General features: G+C 35.5%; 1 protein-coding gene across 1 annotated transcript in view; it reads right to left on the bottom strand.

Annotated features, from left to right (window-relative positions):
- ROCK2 (Rho associated coiled-coil containing protein kinase 2) overlaps positions 1 to 16242 on the bottom strand; it is a 63085-nt gene that overhangs the window by 22063 nt on the left and 24780 nt on the right. Inside the window, 12 exon segments of the mRNA XM_009275577.1 lie at positions 309 to 415; positions 742 to 988; positions 1242 to 1333; positions 1462 to 1597; positions 2351 to 2399; positions 3383 to 3462; positions 5149 to 5160; positions 5318 to 5381; positions 5989 to 6148; positions 6950 to 7041; positions 8743 to 8881; positions 12620 to 12764. Of these exon segments, the coding sequence (XP_009273852.1) occupies positions 309 to 415; positions 742 to 988; positions 1242 to 1333; positions 1462 to 1597; positions 2351 to 2399; positions 3383 to 3462; positions 5149 to 5160; positions 5318 to 5381; positions 5989 to 6148; positions 6950 to 7041; positions 8743 to 8881; positions 12620 to 12764 (1323 nt within the window).

Raw genomic sequence — 16242 nt, 5'->3', positions numbered from 1 at the left:
GAGTTAAAAAAAAAAAAAAAAATCAGGTGAAATTAAGTGTTACTTCCGCACTGTTAAGCTACACGCTGGAGTACATGTACTTTAGAAGTATAATGTATTATGATCTTAAGGGATCGTAAATGGGGAAATGCTCTTTTTTTCCCCAAGCAAAAACAATAAACAAAAAAAAAATCAAAGAAAAAGAATAAACACTGAAAACAAGGCTTATTTTTTGCATAGATTTTGTCTCCATGTCTTAAGTAATAAAAGTGCAAATTTAAAAATTCAGTAAGAATGTAACACCAATGTTCACTTAGAAGTGCTGTTACCTTTTCTAAATCTGTAAGTTTTTCCTGCAATTGTCTCTTCTCTGTTTAGTTTTTGGCTAATGCACTCTTTCCATTTTTTACTTCTTCTTCTAGGCTAGATATTCGACCTAAAAATGACCAAAACATTAATGAGGCTGGGCAGTGTGTGGAAAAAGAATGTACTGTATCTACTTAGAGATAAAAATTTTCAAATGTAACAGCTTCTAATTCTGATTATTAAGAACATCTCCCTTCAGGGTGATTTTAAAAGTTATCAAAACATTTATAAATGTTATCACACATTTTCTCTTAAATGTGTGCCCACACTTACAGAACATTGTATAGAACAGCACGCGAATCTAGTCACAATTTGAAGCTCAAGTAACATCACCAAAACCTATTTTTATTTCCAAAATGAGAAGCAAGCTTAACTTCAGAACACTTGCGGGAATACCTTGTAAATCACTGATAATCTCTGATCCATGACTTCGATCTCTCCTTTCTGATTCTAGAGCTGACTGAAGATTGAGAAAGTCCTTCTCCAGTTTGAGTTTAGCATTCTCTAGCAGGCAGTTCTTATCTTGTAGTTCTCGATTATTAGCTTCCAGCTGCTGTATTTGCTTTGTGCTTTCTGTCTGGTTCTTCCTTAACCTGGCTGCAGTATCAGACTCTGATCGCAGCAAAGAATTGGCTTCATCCAACTAAGGATTGATAAAAACATACTTCAGAAACAATTAAAATATAACATCTACCATTTCTACTACAGAATACTAGATTTTATGGATTAAAGAAATAAAAAAGGAATGTATTTTAAGATTACTTTTGAACACCAAAACATGACAAGAAAGAACAGCTTTTAAAACTTCATTACACATTTTAACTCCCTCCACTACTAGTAAAACCTGTAGTTCAAACAGCTATTATTTTAAAATATATAAAATAAAGTTGGCATGCCTGTCTTTGCAGTTGATTGATTTTCTCATTGGATATTTGAGAGTTCTGATTCCTCTTTATTAAATCTTCAAGCTGGTCTTTCAAACTGTTAACTATAACAAAAAAAATTCAACATTGTTAATCACTGTCATGAAAAAGCTTTAATTTGAGCTATACTTCATTTATTTATCTTTTAAAGACCCACATCAAAACAGAACCCTGCAAGCATGGTTCAACATACCCTCATTTTCCAAATTGCGTTTCTTATCTGCTTCATGTTCTGCTTTTCTCTGGTATTCTGTATTCTTATGCTGAAGAAGAGCCTTCTCTCTTTCTAACTGTCTGACTGCAGACTCTACGTTCTTCCTTGAAGTTATCTGCATATATTTTTAAGAAAACACCACTAATTACATACAGAAGAATGTATGTATCATCTTTAAATGACAAAAAGACAGCTCTCACACTCAGTTTAGTTTGTAACGGAGAAAGACACAGTATTTGCCTGCCACAGACACAGCGTATCAGAACACATGGTCAAATCCAGCCCAGGATGACTATGGCCAGGAGCTTTTACAATTTAAAAACTGTGTGATCATTTGGATTTGATGAATCTGGTAAACCAACCTAGCAGCGACTCAGGAAGCACAGAAACATATGTGTACTGTAAGGTCTCAACATGCACCTGGATGAGCAGTACATTAAGTTCTACACATCCACTAAAGATATAACAAATTTGTAGTAGCACTAAAGTGCAAAGCTGGGCAAGAAAGAGGGTCCTTTCACTGACACTGTTTGAACAGTGCAAAGAATGGGCTTCCTCTTCTAGCAACATTACTCTCACATCTTCAGTTATTAGAATTGTATATGGATTATTCGTATTACGCTGTCCTCCAAATTAAAAGCATGGTAAAAAACAGATCTGGAAACAAATGTGTAGTTGTAGTACTGAAATCACAATGAAAATGTTTTAACAGTGACAACAATTTCAGGCTTGTGACTATCAGGAAATCAACTGGTATTACTTGCTATAAATACACAGCTACTGAAAGTAATTTGCTGTTTCCTAAGGAAAAAAGCCACACACAAATGTTAAAAGTTCTAATTCCAATAAGAAATAACTACAGACTTACCTCTTCATCTAGCTCTTTCACTATCTTCTCTAAACGAGTATTAGTAGACCTGAAGAAGTTTGAAAAATATTTTTAAACCCTGCTTATTATACAGAAATTAGAATGTTTGGATGTGACTGATTAATTTTATGTAAGATACTCTATTTTCAGCAATCACATGAAACTTCAAGAACTGGGGAAATTAAACAATAGAGAGAATCTTATGGAGAGTTAAGGCAAAAACAAACAAACAAACAAACAAACAAACAAACAAACAAACAAACAAACAAACAAACAAACAAACAAACAAACAAACAAACAAACAAACAAACAAACAAACAAACAAACAAACAAACAAACAAACAAACAAACAAACAAACAAACAAACAAACAAACAAACAAACAAACAAACAAACAAACAAACAAACAAACAAACAAACAAACAAACAAACAAACAAACAAACAAACAAACAAACAAACAAACAAACAAACAAACAAACAAACAAACAAACAAACAAACAAACAAACAAACAAACAAACAAACAAACAAACAAACAAACAAACAAACAAACAAACAAACAAACAAACAAACAAACAAACAAACAAACAAACAAACAAACAAACAAACAAACAAACAAACAAACAAACAAACAAACAAACAAACAAACAAACAAACAAACAAACAAACAAACAAACAAACAAACAAACAAACAAACAAACAAACAAACAAACAAACAAACAAACAAACAAACAAACAAACAAACAAACAAACAAACAAACAAACAAACAAACAAACAAACAAACAAACAAACAAACAAACAAACAAACAAACAAACAAACAAACAAACAAACAAACAAACAAACAAACAAACAAACAAACAAACAAACAAACAAACAAAAACAACCCAACTAGTCACAGGAGTAGCAAGAATTAAGCCAGCAATTTACAGTGAGGTCTGCTTGCAGGGTTGGGAATCCCCTTAAAGCATTCAAAAACAAAAGGTGTAATAAAACTTCTTTATAAACATACCAAACATGTCAAAACAGTCTCACCTGTACTTCTGTTCTAGTTCATCTTTGGCTTGTAATTCGTTACTGAGCTGTTCTTCTAGCTTGCTTAGTTTTTTCTGAAACTGTGTAAAATGTCAAAAAAACATGACCCACATATAAAAATGCTACCACATAAAACAAGTGTCATTCAATTAAATAACAAAAAAAGGGAAAGCGAGGAAAATGAATTCAACCTTCCACCATATTATTTTAAAACCATCACCAGAAGGTTACATCTTTATAAGGTATTAATCCTGATGATTTTAAAGATACAGATCCATAGTAACAAAATTTGCTGCAGGCTACATTAAATCTAACCATCGCAGAATTACGTGCCACAGATTGTGACTCGTAAAACTTCTACAGGCAAAGAATATTGTTACTGGCCCTTTGCTGTACTCTTTCTCTGTAGACAGAGACTTTCCACTGGAGCAGAATTTTCGGGATAGTCTTTTCTAAATAAAATTAAAAAATAAAAAGGGGGCCACATGACCAAATTGGACAATATTCAGACAATATTACTAAACATGCTCAATGACCTCACACAGAGAATAATTTCTTAGTCTAACACATACAGAAGCTAACAAACACTTTTCAAGTTTGAGAATACTTTGTTTTGCTTACTAAAATATTATAAAGAAATTGTGAGTCACATACCCAAATATTCATGAAATAAATTATAAATAATAAACGTTGGAATTGACTCATGTCAACAGGCTTCCAAAAGCATTTATTTTCCTCCCTTCCCCCTCCTCCTCTACCCTCCAAACATAAAATGTAAAAACGTGGCTTTCTGAAATACTTTATAATTGTTACAATTATAAGAACGGGGACACTGAAAAGGACACCAAGACCGGGGATTCATTGCTTGAGAAAATACAAGTGAAAAAAGTTGTCAGAAGTGAAATGCAAAATTTTACCAACTACGTTTACTATCGCAACATAAAGCAAATATCACGAATGTGACACTATGTATTTTAAACAGCAGTAGCATTTCTTTTAAAAGGGAAACTCTATTAATCTATTCAGCAATGTCTAAAACTATTCATCTATTCAGCAATGACAGGAAGGAATGAAGTGGAGTCTAATAAACATTTGCATTTAAATTTATGCTGGTCGATACACAATGTGTTTCCTTTACTTATTTTTTAAACTTTGAAAAGGAGTTCTAAGTTTTAAGAAATGTTAACAATATACTATCTACACTTGAATAATACAAATGTTTAAGTAACATAACAAAGTAAGTAAGTACATGAAAATTCCATAGCATTCTCCCATCATCTGCAAATTTATATTCAACTGTCAGTCTCCAAAAGCTGGATAAACATGCTCCATACACTCACTTCAACTGAGAGCATGATTTAAACATTCCTTTATCACTGCAGGTGACAATTTACTTTTCCAAACTCTGAATAAATCAGTCATGAATCACTCAGGCAAGCATGGAGCCAAAATTCACAACCTTCCAAGAGTGATGCTGTTTGTGGCAAACAGAACCTTATACATTTGTTTTCCAAACAAATTCTAGAAGCCAAAAGAATTCGAGAAAAATCTGTATTCATTCATCTTTATACTGTAGTACCTTAATGCTTGAGTACAACTGTTTCCAAATACAACTGGTTTACTGTTAACAATTTGGTGAATAAATATATGATATGTTTATTCATATATTTATGTGTTTATTCATATACTGAGATGTGATATTTCACATTCACACAAATTATGTAGGAATTTTTTTATTCCTTTCATAATTCAAATAATATACTTACCTCCTTGCTGTCCTGTAAATAGAAAATATAATTTTTATTGAGGACCATTAAAAGACAAAAAGCCCCCCACAAAATTTCTTAAAAACTTGTTTTATACTTTGCTTTTTCTTAACAGACTTATCAAAATTAGTTAATAATACCATTAATACTTACAAAAAAAGGCACTAACCTCATTTTTACTAGATTGCACGGATTCATTTTCTCTGCAAGACTGAGAGGAGTCACTTAGCAACCTGTCAAAAACAAAAACAAATCCCTCCAGCTCTTATTCAAGTTTTCAACAACTCTGGCAACCTTGCCAATCAACTCATTTTAATCAATTCTCTCAAGTCTTAATTTCTCCTGTGCTATTCTCAGAATGAAGCTTGTTTTATTTCAGTGTGAGTGCATCTTTCTGATTTGAATCTTAAGTGAAGTATAACATGTTTTCAAATCCACAGCAGCTTATAATTTTTAATTAAGACAATTATTTAACTATTCAAGTTGAATCCTAGCAAGCTATTCTTTTGTGTAAACTTCTTTCTAAAGCTACTAATAAAAAGCCATTTTAGAACTAAATTACAAATCTATCAGTATTTTAAGTCTAAAAGATTTTTTTAAGAGACTATATAATTTTGTGCATATAAAAATACTGTGTTTAATCAGAGTTATCAAAATAACCAAAAGAGTAGCAAATGACATATTCTACTTAAACTCTGCATTTTGTATCTTCACAATTGGACATATATGAATATAATGCAATGAATAAAGTATGTATCTAGAGTGGAAAAAAGGATAGGCTATAAGAAAAATCTGCAGGTATTATGTATTTCTAAAAATGCGTATTAAAGTATCACATACAAATTGTCTCTATAGTAGGTAAATCCTATAAAAGGCAGCTGGTTTCCCACGAAGGCTTTGGGGATTGGAAAGGTTTCCACGTCTCCCTTGTCGTCCTCAATGTCATCAAAATTACTGCTATCTATATCACTGCTAAGCTCAGGAACAACAGGAGCAGCAGCTATAAAAAGGGGAGAAAAGATCAACTTCACTCCATGTTTCAGCCACTTGCTATATATTGGTATCTCTGTAATGTTAAAAAGCCTATAATATAAGTTGTCCTGCTAGTTAAATATGTATTAACCATGCAGCAGATCTGTAAATATTACTGTGAACATTTTTTTCTAGAGAAACCTATTTTTACATTAGTTGCCTAATGCATAGAGTATCTAATGCGCAAAATGTATTTGCTAAGGTAATCACATTTGAGAAAGAACTCTAAATACAATCATCATTTTAAGAAACTTTATAGTAAATATATGACTTTAGAAGTTACGATCAAGTTCATGATCTGAATTGACATACTCTGTTTTTTTGCTTAAAGCTATCAAGTTCACAATGCCTTAAATGAAAAGCAGTAAAACTGACAAGACCACTGTCAAACTACTGTCTTATCTACAGAAGGTTAAAAAAACCCCAACAACAAAAAAAACCCAAACAAAACAACAAAAGCCACAAAGAAACAAAACCTAATGTGCATTCTTTTTAGTTAGAATTCTAAAACATCCAGTTCTGTTGTTCAAAACAGAAATGTATACATTAAAAGCATGATAAAGGTGAGGATAATTCCAGCAGGAAAAATGTGTATTTACTAACCCTTACTGATAAGAGGTTTTATAATATAAATGATAAATATGGAAGTTTGAGCAAGATTCCCATTAGATAGAAAATACTTACTTAATTTATACAGCCTAAAGGTTTTTTTCATTTCTACTATTGCAAATACTGAATAAAAATAGAACTTTTAAGCTAATTTACTTACTCTCTCGAATGTTGTCCCAGTTCCACTGATCACTCTTGAAGAAAGGGTGATGCTTTATTTCTTCTACCCCATTTCTCCCAAGTCGCACATCCCTAAACATAGCAATTAAGCCAAATTCACATTAGGAAAAACAACACTTGGTTTTTGTTATTTAAATTCTGATTTGCTCATAAGCAGCAAAGAAACTTTCAGTAAAGGTTGTCTGTGTTAACCACATTAATGGTCAAATGAAAAAAAAAAATTAAAAAACACCAACCACTGATCTGTAGTTTCTTAAATAAAATGTAGTCTGTTTCTTAGCATGCACTCTCCCTGCGACTGCTAAAATGTCCAGAACTTGGAGTCTGCCACGTGGGGAGTAAAGCAAGAAAGAGAGCACTGAGGCAAAAACTAAGAAAAAACTAAAAACACAAACAAAACCCTAGCACCCTCGGGGGGGAAAAAAACTGCTAAGTTCCATGTCTGCCAAACCACATGACAAACCTTAAGATGCAAGTGAAGGAAGGTCTAACTTACTGCACAGAACAGTTATTCAAAGCTGGACTGAAATAAATATTTTAAGAATTCCATCCTCTGTCCCATAACTAACCCTGACACATCTTTTGCTGATATTTGCAGTGAAGTAAAGCTTAAGTGCAACAAGAAGCTTTTAGTTCGACCAGAAGAAACCTCTCTTAAAACTATCTACAAGAACAGGAGATAAAAACAATGCGTGCAGAAGAACTAATAAATCATAGGGTCAATGCTTATTCCTTCTTTAAGTGCTTCAGCAGTGATCATGCATATGGAAAGAAGGTATCTGTTCCAAATAAATCGCTCAGGCACTGTATTAAATATAAACAGGAAGACGGACACACGTAGTGGAAGTACACCTCAACGCATTTACATTATTAAATTCTACTCATATTTTCTCTCTACCCTTCAGCTGCTAAGGGTGAAAAATGCTGTTAAAGCACATCCTTCCTGAGTAACCGCGATCTTGCTCAACAGAGCAAGCAAACAATCTCTCTTTGAATGCAAAAACCATTATAAGGCAATTTTTTTTCTTCATCCCTCATTCTATAAAGGCTAGATGCTCTGCTGTAGCCAAGTTCAGGTGACCACAGGAAAGCATAAGAAGGCAGCATTGATCCAGAGTTAACTATGGACCTACAGCGTTCTTCTTTTAAATCAGAGAAATTGAAGATGATCTCTGCTTTCTGGAACTAAAGAAAATGTAAGTGTTCAGGTCAAGAACAAGCTTACACAGTATCAATAAACGGCTCAGTTCCACAAAGGGAGACCTCTAGGATCTATTTATAGCCAAAACAAAACAATGCTGGTTTGTCAGCTATACTCATCAATTAATACAACAAAGCAAATGAAAAAAGGTTCAAACATTCTAAGAAAGCTTAAACAAATTCAGTAAGTACATGCTTATTTTCATAGAAGTATTTGCTTTCATTTTTTTAAGTAACACCCACTTCAACACTGAGCACAATGATTTGGTCCCTGCCTTGGAGCTTACAAATTACTTTCAACCTTACAGGTTTGTTACTGTATTATACACTGCAATTGGCAGGATTTGTCTGGCACAAATTCCATTGTTAACAAGAGCTGTCAGAACTGCTCATAGAAATAAAATACAATACCTGGAAAAAACACCCCAGAAGAAAAACTAGAGAGCAGGAGATTTTGCAGAAAAGATTTGAACAGAGATTAGGAGAAGTAATGGAAGGAATTAATTTTTACAATGTACATGTGCTAATAACCATCCAAAATAAAAACAGTACCAGAATAATACATGTGCTTACCTATCAGTTAAAAAGGCACAGATAAGGTTCTTTGCATGCTTAGAGATTTCCACATCATCTGGGAAATGTAATGAGTTCTTATGATCCATAATTTTACTGTATGTTCCTACTAGTGAGTCTGCATAAAAAGGAGTATCGCCTGAAAATAAAACAGTAAATTCACTGTGATTTTGAGTCATGTTCAAGTCATGCAAGTTGAAAAAACCAAAAGATATAAAGAAAAGTTTACAAGCACTTTTACCTAAAATAGTCTTTTATTTAAATAAAAAATAAAATTGGAATGCAGGGTACAAAATAATGTATACTACTAAAAATATTCCTTCTCCAAAATGTCTGTGTTACAAAACTAAACTGTTTTCCATCCTGCATATCACTACCAAAATTTTGCCCAGTGAATTACATCTTTTGTTCTACCTGAAGACCATCACCTTGTTTTCTAATTTACATGATGGCTGACATCCACATAAACCTCCTTCTTTAAGAGCTTCCATGGGTATAATGGACTGAAACCCATTAAAGATTTGCTAACACACATTTGTTGGAGGGAATCCACCGAAGACCATTTCAGAGGCACGCAGGTCTATCCTGCCTACCCCTGGAGCTGCCTAAGGCAAGGCAGTTCTGAGCAGGAGCCTTCACAGTGTGTTACTGCACTGTTAAACCCGTATTAATAAATCTTGTTGACTGATAAATTATATTAGCCCATATGAACATGGGCAGGTGGCTTTTAAAATCATAGACGTCTCTCACCCAAAGGCTTGCAGCATAGGCTTTAGTTGAGTCTAGTTTCTTTGCAAATGTCCTTAAGAAAGGTAAAATTGGGACAACTGAAGAGAATTAGTATTGATAAAGGTATTCAAGTTAACTGACAACATTCTGGATATACAAATGGTTCAGGTCAGTAATCAAGAGGCTGCACCTTTTACATAAATCCTTTCTCACAACTAATCCATAGGTTTAATAGAGAAGGTGAACAATAAACGGCATGAGCTAGACTCTTTCCTCCTTCCTGGTGTGCTGCGTGCAGACGGAGATCACCCGGCAGGGCAGTCAGCATGCTGACTGCATGCTTCCAACAAGGTACTAAAAATTTCAAAAGCTGGGTACATGAAAAAATAGACAAACAGATCAATGGAGAAAAACCATTTGGCTTTCAAAAGGAATATAAATGCAACAATCCTGCCCTTCAGCCTTTTTCTGTCATTTTATGGCAAAATAAGAAATTAGTACGCAACAGCTCGAATTAACTTCTAGACTTCTAGTAAATTCATTAGGTTGCCATACCAGTACATTGGAGAGGGGGATCACTGCGATCAACTGATTCCACAGGTATTTGCTGCTGCCTCCCTTTTTCCAAACCTTCCCCTTCTCAGTTGTCTTCGGTCTCAGAAACAGCTTAGATTTAGGCCACACCTCAAAACTACCCTAAGTCACTGAACTAAAGTGATGTTAGGATTCATCCTCTGACCAACATTTTAGCTTTTAGTTAAGCGCACAATAAAAAGTAGTACTGTTTTCATTAGTACTATGTCTTTACTAAAAGCAGAACATCAGAACGCTTTCTGTGCTTTCTTCAGAGCATAAATTTTTCGAAGACCATAGACGGGAACTGATATATAAACACAAACAAAACCAGATATTTTCTACCAATGTGTGGGATACGGAGAAACTAAGAAAGATTATCAAGAGAAAACCAAGTGTGAAAGTCCACAAAGGCTTTTAAAAACATTTGTTGTTAATGGGATCTTGAAACTAATAAGGCTATTTAAGAATGGAAACGATAATGCTAACATTGGTTTATGTTAGATGTTGTTGAGGGTGAAAAAGAAGAAATCTTCAATAGTCAAAATACCATAGGATAACAAAGGGACAAAGGTTTCGTCAAAGGTCAAAGTTAGCCTGTATCAAATACTCCAAACCAGTTTATCAGTGCCTGTCTCTTAACAATATGTATGTGGGGGTAGAAGAGCTGTTTTGAATAGTCTCATTATTCCTAGTTCAAATACAAGGACCAGAAAAGTTATATCATTATTGAAGAGAAGCTGCATGTTTTTCTAGACACTTTGTCAAATGACTTTGACCTGAGCCTCAAATACTTGTAAACAAAGTCATTGAAGGAAACCATGTAGCACTGTCAGACAGGAAATCCAGCTGAGGTTGGAATATGATGATTGGAGAACAACAAATAAACAAAAAAATTACAGGGCATAACTAGGCCCTGTAACTCTAATTACCAGTATAAAGGTAAAGCAGGTTTTAACATTTCAAGAAGACTGCATAGATAGAAAATCACATATCCATTTCAGAGGAAGAAAGAGGTTCATTATAAAAAAAAAAAAAAAAAAAAAGGGCAGGAAGAAGGCTTCATGAAAAGCACAAAGAGAGAAGACAAGAATTCAGCTGAAAGGGTACAGTCTTAATCACACGTAGGTTATAGCATGGCTAAAACTGAAACAAAATTGTTATTTCATTCCCATTAGAAAAAGTGTCTGAAAAATCACAGTCAATGAAAGTGAAGTTTCCAGTCTAGAGTATACACAAGAAAAAAAATGATGTTGAGTACTAAAGAAAAAAAGGAAAAAAAAAAAGTAGTAAAAATAGCATTTCCTCCCATACTTTGGGAGGAAAAAAATACATGAGACCTATGAAATATTAGAAATTTTTTAATACACGACTCCAAACTCTAGGAACAACTACACCAAATAACACCCTTAAGCTTAGCAACCCATACTGAAACATCGGAATAAAAACACAGTGTTGCACTGAGATGTAGATTGATTTTTGTCCTAATCGAGTACAGGCTCCCTCATATAATCTAGCTCCTGCAAAAACTGTACCTCTCCACTTTCACTTTAAAAAAATATTTTCATTAGAAGGATAAAAAGGGGAGAATCCTCTCAGATACAAGAAAAAAAAAAAAGAGGCTCTGAGAAAACATTTCTGGACAGCTATGTCCAGTATTTTAATAATGGAAGAATTTTATTTATTGCCAAAATTGTTTATGAGATATTATTGATTATAAAAACACACTTTTTGTAAGTCAAAATGCCTTCATTGCAAAAGACACAGAAATTTCAGTAGCATCATATATCCAAACAACTTTCCTGGCTCAGGACACCAGAAACATCAGATCTGCAATATTCCCAGAACATGCTGATTTGGATTTTTAATAATTATATGCTCAATTCCATCCATCTATAATCAGTATTTTGCTACCAGACTATAATACTGATCCCCACAGTATTTTAAGATGCAGATGACTCATCTCCTTAACAGATTATATTCTATGTTCGTTGCCATAGCAGTCCAGTGTATTTTACTGGAAAATCCTGACTCAAGCATAAAAGAAAGAACCAAGCCATGCTTCCACAGTCATTTTGACATAACAGAAGCCATTGCTAGTGCTGGGGGGGGGGGGTGGGGTAAAGGAAAGGGGGGGAGGGGAGGGTGGGGGGTGGGTGTAAACAACAGGAAAAAAGGAGGGGGGGGAAAGGAAGAAAAAAAAGAAAGAGGGCGGGGGGCAGTCCTGCCCTTCCCACTCCTTTCCCATCTCTGCATCCCTGAAAACTCAGTACTGCCCCTGAGGTGGCACAAACGCTCATGAGATGGTGAGGTAGCTGACCCCAGTTAAAACTATTCTAAGAATTAGTTTTAAGCTGAACCGAGTCAGGGAACTAATCACTGAGCATCGTGCAACCAGCTGTCGCAGCGTAAGAGCAACAGAGAGCAAAGAGAACAGGAATGAAACAACAGCATCAGCCAAAAGTCAGAAGCTGCTAGATAGTGAGGTACAACCAGCCCCCTTGCCGCAAAGTACAGCTAAAGGCACAGTAAAGACTAAATGATAATCTCATTAGCAGAAGAAATCACTACTTACCAACTAGCATCTCAAAAAGGAAAACTCCTACAGACCACCAGTCACATTCCCGTCCATAATAACCATCACCTCCTTGTGATTTCAAAACTTCGGGCGATATGTAGTCGGGGGTTCCCACAGCTGTATCGCAGCGCACCATACCTGTCTGTGCAACAGTAAGAATTCAAACAGCTCAATTAAAAATACTTCTGAGTCTTTAAACAATTAGTCTATTAAGAGACCAGAAAAACATAAAAAATATAGCCTAAAATATTTGGTTTGAGGAAGGTTTTTGAAAGTCTCTGTTTTTTTCTCCAGAAGCAATATGGACTGAAATGACAATTCTTGATAACGTGCTCCCCTGCCTACTCCGTAGCAGTTTTTCTTGGTTACATCTTTCAAAAATTGACCAATTCTATGATTTCACCGTTGGTTTCAATATGAAACTACACATCATATTGGACTGCTCCTTATCTCACTGAATTCAGGGACAAACTTCTGAACAATTTTGACAAGCTGTGAGTTAGGCCCTACATGTCTGAATTAGACAAAACTGTTATGTATCTGCTAATACATGAAGCTATAGGTAATTTTTTATAGTCACACCTTGGTTTTTATTTAAAGATAGGGAAAAAAATAAAAAGAAAAGCTACTTTTAAAAAACAGCAAAGTGTTATGAAAACTAAGGTAAAATATGACCATCTAAGTCATTTTTATTAACATATTAACACAGTTGTATCAATGGAATGATTGTTCATCCTCTTTGCTTCACACTGAGAGACTGAAAATGCAGGGGCTAAATGATGCAGAAGCATCGTCAGATCTGCCAGTGTGCTGGGTCAGGCTTATAAGCCTTGTTTCCTTTAATCAAATTCACTGCATTCATTCCAGAGAAACCAGATGGATGAATGAAATGAAATCCTGGATCAAGTTAGAGAAGTACCAAAAATACACTCCTTTCTTATTCTGTCTCTCAACCTCAGGTCTTTTCTAAGTCATCTTACAAAGTTATTTGTGCAATTTGCCATCAGCTTTGGCTCAATATTAATACAGAATATTAGTAGCAACAACTAAGATCAAAATGAAGAGAAGTATTTTCCTTTTGGAGCTGTATTGATATGTAAAAATTACACATCAAATTGCAGTATTTCTTTTCACAGACAATATGAACTGCCAAAAGCTTTTATTTATATACAAAATCAGAATCCTGGAAAGCCATGAACTGGCAGGCAAAAACTAAAGTGATGATTAAATACTGCAGAGACCTAAAGAGTACTGCAGGTGTCCTCCTGGCAAATGCTTCTACAACTCCATGCTGAAGCTGAAACCTAAAGGAAGTTTAACTTCTTATTTCCAGAATGAAGAGTGGGTTATCTTCTGCTTTCTGCACTATGAAACAGATAGCACATAGCTTGATCATCCTGGAATAAGAAAATGAAGCAATTCTTTTCAGAAGACCAAACACATTCTTTGGACAAAGAAGAATACAGAAGAACACATTTTAACACTGGGAAATAAACTAAAACCCAAAGGCTCCAGAAATCTGAAGTCAAGAACATTAAAAAATGGTTTCACGACTGGAACCATTATTTGATCATTCTGCTTGTAAGAGCACTCTGTGCATAAACCTACAGCTCCTCTCTGAAGCTTAAGCCTGTCTTCGCTTTGGGCACTGAAGAATCTGCTCTAGGCTCATGTGGTTCTGCTGATCTAGTAGGACTGTGGCCTCTTAATGAGGCCTCCAACACCGGCACATGTCTCTCTCTTCCTTATCCAAATGCAAAATTAGAACAAGGGAAAGTCTGAGTCTTCACTCAGCGAAGACTGGTTGAAGCCACCTGAATCCCTCCCTGGGTGAGAAGCTTCTTTAAAAACAAAGTCACCAAAACAGTTCTGAAATACTTCTCTGAAGACCACAGCTTCAGTCACAGCCTCATCACCTCAACACCTAAGCACTTAATAACACCCCATTTCCCATTCCTCTATAATTAATACACCAAAACAAGAACACTTTTTAATATGTTATACATGTCAATATTTTATGAAGTCTTATGCAAACCAAGCAAAGGTAGTGCCAAAAAAAACCCCCAGCCCTACCCAAGGCTGATAGCTGGTATGTAGCAACAAGAAAGCTTCTTCCCAATGACATTACAGATGCTAAAGAACTCCAGGTACCAATGACTTAAGTCTTCAGATAAGATGTCAATAAATTGAACAGTAAAACAAAAAAATAATTCTACAGTTAAAAGTGCCCCGTGTGCTAACATCAGTTTTCAATGGACTGTATCTCTCTGCAGCACATGGAGTCAGGTTGGATGGGGCTCTGAGCAACATGATTTAGTTGAATCTTGTTCAACTAACACCCCCCCCCGGCAGGGGCCCCCCCCCCGGCAGGGGGGTTGGACTAGATGACATTTAGAGGTCCCTTCCAACCCAAACTATTCTATTCTATTCTATTCTATTCTATTCTATTCTATTCTATTCTATGAGTAGATTGTACTTACTCCCCATAAAACCCTCTACCTTCTGTCTCAGGAACAAACCTAAAAATGCATTCACAGAATCACAGAACATCCCAGGTTGGAAGGTTGGAAAGATCATCTGGCCCAACCTTTCATGGAAAAGGGAGCCTAGATGAGATTATCCAGCACGCTGTCTGATCGCATGTTGAAAACCACCAGCAATGGGGACTCTACCATGTCCCTGGGAAGGTTGGTCCATTATCACCTAAATAAAGTACTCCAGGATTTCTGTTCCTCTCATTTACACGCTTGTTCTTTCAAAGAACTTGGACATTGCTCTGTATGTATTTTTAAGTACTGGATACTCTTAATACCACAGTCAGACTAGCTTCTATGATCTCTGGCTTCAAAGCCAAGTAAACAGGGAAGTCCTCTCTGTGCAGTACATGGCATCTTGACACTACTTCAGCATTTGAAGAGATCTAAAGGGTGCTTTTTTCTCTGGACAAAGTGTTACTCCTATGTTTCAAATGCTAAGCCTCTGTTTTATGCCTGAGTAGCACACTTACTATAGCAGTTCTCAATACAAAGCTTCCTTTTGGGAGTCTCAGGCCAGTGTTTTACCTGAGACTTTTCTCATCACCTCAAAAGATCAAGGTGGATCTTGGAACTCCATCTCGAGGGAGGCTCCTGCAGCTGAGAGATGTGCAGTGCAGAATTTTAAAAGAGGCTGTCCATGAGACATAGTGTGTTCTCACAGCTTATGACAACTTGGTGGTAAGGCTGTAGTGTTTCCTAGCATCATTCAGAATTATTATATTGCTGAAGACAAAGCAGTTCAGTTTTCATCCTCAGGAGGATCTCCATCAGACCTGAATGACTCACTGTATTGGACCAAGGCTGAGAATCATAGGATAGTTTGGGTTGGAAGGGACCTTTAAAGGTCATCTAGTCCAAACCCCCTGCAATGAGAAGGGACACCTTCAACTAGACCTTGAATGTTTCCAGGGATGGGGCATCCACCACCTCTTGGGGCAACCTGTGCCAGTGCTTCACCACCCTCAGTGTAAAAAAGTTCCTAGCCTACCCTCTTTCAGTTTAAAACCATTACCTCTTGTCCTATCACTAAAGGCCCTGCTAAAAAGTTTGTCCCCATCTTTTTTATAAGCCCCCTTTAAGTAC

This window comes from Aptenodytes forsteri, unplaced genomic scaffold (assembly GCF_000699145.1).
Source record: "Aptenodytes forsteri isolate BGI_AS27 unplaced genomic scaffold, ASM69914v1 Scaffold94, whole genome shotgun sequence".
Lineage (NCBI taxonomy): Eukaryota > Metazoa > Chordata > Aves > Sphenisciformes > Spheniscidae > Aptenodytes > Aptenodytes forsteri.
Note: the sequence above shows the minus strand (reverse complement) of the source record. Positions and strands in the feature narration are given on the sequence as shown.